This window comes from Cicer arietinum, chromosome 4 (genome assembly GCF_000331145.2).
Source record: "Cicer arietinum cultivar CDC Frontier isolate Library 1 chromosome 4, Cicar.CDCFrontier_v2.0, whole genome shotgun sequence".
In the NCBI taxonomy this organism is placed as follows: domain Eukaryota; kingdom Viridiplantae; phylum Streptophyta; class Magnoliopsida; order Fabales; family Fabaceae; genus Cicer; species Cicer arietinum.
Window position 1 is genome coordinate 6,042,070 of NC_021163.2, and position 5,029 is coordinate 6,047,098.

The 5,029-nt window shown below is 31.5% G+C and overlaps 1 protein-coding gene across 12 annotated transcripts in view; it reads right to left on the minus strand.

Annotated features, from left to right (window-relative positions):
- LOC101507271 (uncharacterized) overlaps positions 1–5,029 on the minus strand; it is an 11,979-nt gene that overhangs the window by 2,273 nt on the left and 4,677 nt on the right. For 3 of the 12 annotated variants that reach the window (XM_073367924.1, XM_073367925.1, XM_073367923.1), the window contains exons 4-10: positions 3,115–3,201; positions 2,219–2,407; positions 1,854–1,978; positions 1,522–1,643; positions 1,342–1,424; positions 307–456; positions 20–169 (exon numbers count right to left, since the gene is read on the minus strand). In XM_073367924.1, coding sequence (XP_073224025.1) covers positions 20–169; positions 307–456; positions 1,342–1,424; positions 1,522–1,643; positions 1,854–1,978; positions 2,219–2,407; positions 3,115–3,201 — 906 coding nt within the window. Of the gene's footprint in view, positions 1–19; positions 170–306; positions 457–1,341; positions 1,425–1,521; positions 1,644–1,853; positions 1,979–2,218; positions 2,408–3,110; positions 3,202–3,303; positions 3,444–5,029 lie in introns of those variants that run through there. The other 9 variants (XM_004495592.4, XM_004495590.4, XM_012714549.3 and 6 more) reach the window with 9 other exon arrangements.

The window sequence follows — 5,029 nt, forward strand, 5'->3', positions numbered from 1 at the left end:
GGAGGAATTGAAGATAAACCTTAACCTGCTCCAAGCTGTTACTTGCACTATAACCTTCCTTAGAACCATTGCCAGCTTGTCCTTGAGTCCTGCTTCCGGATTTTGTATCCTTATTATCGATCTCCTCCATTAAGACTGATTCTATAGCAGGAATTTGGCACTCATTACCCTGTCGTCATAATCAAACTTTAGGCTGGAAACTAGACTGGATACTAAATACATGACGAACGCCAAACAAATTAATCTCATATCTGCCTCATCCAATATATATAGAAAAGTTTTGTTAAAAACTCAAGCTATTTGTACCTTAGTTCGATGATGAACTTCAGCTGACCCTGACTTTTGAGTATCATGTGAAACAGATTGAATGCTGCTGCTTCCATTAACTTTTGTCTCAGACTTTCCCAATTTTTGTACAGTATTTCTTAGTGCTTTAGATGTTTTATGTACAATTTCCTGAACAAAAGGCATTTTAAAAATGTAATTCCTGCACAAGAGAAGTAAAGAAAAACAGACATGAAACAAGAACAGTTAACAGCACACTAAGGTATCCTAGTGGCTCGTCATGAAGCCTGGTTATAAAGTAAGTACCATCATGTCATGTCTTTGTGAAGCAGTTATTGCTGCCTGAATTTGGGCAAATAGTTGATACACAGCCACTACAGCCAATAGACCATTAATCTTCTGTTTGTCAGCATATATTAAGGCCTTATGGGAAAAAGTTTTAGGGAAACCAGGTAATTAAAGATCTTTCCGTGGCAGGGCCCAGGAAAGGGTCGGACCCATTTCCGATCAATTATTTGAAACTATGACCAAAGTCTTGAATGAGACTCAACAGAGTTTAAATGCTGACAGAACAAGTTTTGGGGCTGCTAGAAAACATATTTGCTGCTGGATAAGGAAGGATCTGCTAGAAAAATGCATCGGTGGTGCAAAGAATCATAGCATAACCTTAACAATCGGAGGAGTAGTTAAACAAAAAGGGAAAATACTCAAAACATTACTCTCAAGTATCTTATGCCTCATTCCATCTCTAAAGTCTTGCTAAAGTTGTAATTCCGTATTCCATCATGATTGATGACTACTGACCTAAGGCCCTTTAATCCCAGAACCTTACTTTAAGGCATAAACTCATTTGATTGTGTATTACATCTTAATTCTAAACATGTATTAGCAAACTGAGGGATGAACCTAAAATTTCAAATTTCCACACAACTATGTAACCCTTGCTTCATTGTTCGTGACCTACATAGCTAATAAAACTACAAATAATAGGTATTATAACGATGACTGGAAGTAGTAGTAGCAGTCATGTAATGATTATGGAAAGACTGTGCTTACTTTCTCGTACAGCGACTTAGCATCAGCATACTGTTTCTTGACTTCTTGATTGTTAGGTTCCAACCTCAAGGCAAACTCGGCATCTGCAATTTAAGCAAATCATATAGTCAACTAATTCAAATATCAGAATGTTTTTGTATTTAGATAACAGACAAGTATATGGCTTGCATATTAACACACCCTCCATAGATTCTTTATTTTTCCCAAGTTCTTTTCTAGCTGTTGCTCGCCGTGAATATGCTTTTATGTAACGATCGTCGAGATTTAATGCCTCTGTACAGTCATCCTCAGCCTCTTGAAATCTGCTGACATAAATAGATGGGAAAGAAACATAAATTATTAAGCCGAAGTGCCCTTTATGAGCATCATTCAAGTGACAGAGCAACACATGACAGTAACTGTAAAACTACTTTCTTATATTTAAGATCACACAATTGACAAAAACCATCAGTTAGTGAATATTTCATTTGATGAATAAGCTATAATTCTTTTAAGACAAAACGTGAGCTTACCTCCTTAGCTTTATACGGGCCATTGCCCTATTTGCATAGGCTACAGCAGTTGGTGATAAGGCAATGCTCCTTGAATAGCAATCAATAGCTTCCTTAAACTTCTTCTGTTTGAAAAACTCATTACCCTGGAATATACAGATAGATTGCAGTATCTTCAGCATCACAGAGAATGGCAACACAAAAACCAATCCATAATCTATTTACTACTGCTAAAATAATGATCTGGCGTGACGCATGTCACTGCATAGTGATTTGATTTTCCCATTATATGGGTTTTTACTATTTACTAGTATCCTAATAAATTAACTTCCCCCAACCCTGTTACCACAAGACCAAAACAGAGAGAGAAGAAAAAAAGCTCCTACCAGGTCTTTCTCAGAAGCAGCGTCGGGAACATCTTCAGAAGCAAAACTACTAGTCACACGACTCAACAGATCATTATTTCTTGAAAAATCATACTGTGCTGCAGATTTTTTCGCATGATCAAAAGAAATAGTATCTCCTCTTGATCCATTCTCCACACCCACTGATCTACCACTCTGGGAAGATGAACCCTTTGTGAATTTCCATCAGAATATCATACACCACAGACGAATTAATACATGCATACATTCATACATATCCAAGCACATACATATATAGCATACCAATATATACAAAAATAAGGGGGTCCTTAATTAGATAAGAACCAAGTAAAGAAATTATCCCTTTTATAAATGGTTACAGTTTTCAAACAGTATATTCACAGTCAATGTTATCTCCTTAATTAGATAAGAAAATCTCCACAAATTGCAAAAACAGCATCAACAAACACAACAATTTGAAAAATGGGGGACTTAATCAAATGGTCAGTGTGTTAGGTGATGCATGTTTGGTTTCAATTTTAAGAGAGACGATATTGATTCTAGAAGTATAGAATTAATTTTGAGTACAATTGTTTTTATCTCTATAACTGATTTTAACTTGAACATTTGATTTTTAGTCTCAAATTTACTGTCCATCTTACTTTCATGAAATATATCCAAACATAAATCACTTTGCATTAGCCAAAGTCAATTTTACAAAATCAACTCTTTCAAAATCAATTAACATTATATGATGCTCCATCATTCATATACTACCAGCAAAAATAACATTTCATAAAAAAAAAACTGTAAAACATATAGAGATTGATTTTAGTAGTTTAGTCTAGGTATGACTACAGAGTTGCAGTTGGATGATTATTGCAACAAGTTTGGAAGGTTAAGATAAAATTACCAACATTTTCCTTATGTGACTTCGTTTTTGGTGCTTTATTCTTTGTAGAAATTTCCCAATCCTGCAAGTCGTTTAAGAATCCCTGAAAATCCTAATAATAAAAAATCACCGATTAGGAGTGTTGGAATAAGAAGCAAGGAACTATTAAAGTTGCTCAAATCAAATGGTACGGTGAGAAAATAATCAACTGTACCATCTTGTTATGTGCTGGTTCCAGTGAAAGTGCACTTCAATTCAAAGCGAAACAACCACGACGAAGTGTAAACTATAGCATAGGTAAGCTAGCGACGAGTTTCGGAAGAACTTTCGCGAACTGCGAAGTGTTACGGACCGGCCCATTAGCCCAACCCTTAGTTATAGTGGCATAAGCCATAAGGTAGTAGGCTACATACGGTTTACCGTGTGCTTAAGGCCCATAACATCGAATGAATAAATAAACAATAAGTTTTATTGTAGTTATAGTGTCATATTTATATTTTTACTGATTCACAAAATTGTTTTTTCTATTTTAAAAGTCGATAATTTTATTTGTTCTTTCTTATTTTTTAACTAACATTAATGTGACGTGTTTTAAATAAGGTATTGTATGATATGTTAATGGTATAATGATTAGTATTCATAAAATTAGAATAAAGCATCGTAAAAATTTAATGGCTTAATTGCAATTTTGGTCCTTCTATTTTAGCTGAATCGCAAAAGTAGTCCCCCATTTTATTTCTCCCCAGTTTTGGTCCCCCAAACCAAATTTTGGTAAAAAATTTGATGAAATTTCATTTTTTTCAAGTTACACCACACCATTTATAATTATAGATTCCATGTACAATTGTTGCATTACGAAATCTTGAGGCACAATGTGATTTTAATAAACGCAAAAAAAATGAAACTTCATCAAGTTTTAGACCAAAATTTTGTTTGGGGGACCAAAACTTAAGAGAAATAAAATGAGGGGACTACTTTTGCGATTCAACTAAAATAAGGGGACCAAAACTGCAATTAAGCTAAATTTAATTTATAACTGTATAAATTTTTTATATTTATAATTTAATTAATTATATAATGTATTTAGATGATTTTTTATCATTGAATTGTATTTCATATTATTTAAAATATGACAAATCGTTATTTTTTTAATTCAAAATTTTTAGAAATTAACCAAAATTTTCGACTTTTAAAATAGATGGATCAGTTTTGTGAATTGATAAAAATAGATAAACTAAAACTACAATTAAACTTAAATAAAAACATTCGAAGAAAAATAAAGCATGATTGATAAACTTGCCTATTCTTCTAAAATATTTTTATTTTTTAAAGAAATATCTTTTTAACAAGAACATTAAGGAAGTCTGAAATCGAGACAGGGATATGATAAAATACTAATCAATAATGATTGCTTTTTAAAAGTAAAATATTATTTTACTATTTTTATTGTTTGTAAAGAAATATAGATAAATATTCACTTTAATATTATTTTATTTTTTTGTTGATAAGTAAAATTAACATAAATATTAAAAAAAAAATACAAATTAATCAAATACTTGTTTTTGAAGGCATATGTTTTTGTTTGTGGATGAATCGAAGCTATTTTTTAAAATAACACTATTTTTTAAACACTAAGTATAAACTCTAATGAGAAATTTATTTCTTTAATGTATTAATTATAATTTATACGGGTTTAATTTTTTAATGCTGAGGTTTAGCCTTCTTAGTTCATTAAAAAAGGTAAATTAAATTTTACTTAGGACAGCTATATTTTTAGTTCAGCCAAAAAATAAACTTAAGAAATTAAGGATTTGAATATTTACACATTTTCTATATACTTTCTCCACTTATTTGTCTCTATCCTAAATTCTTTTAAAAAATATTAAAGAAAATATGAGAAAAGATATATATATATATACATACATATATATATATATATA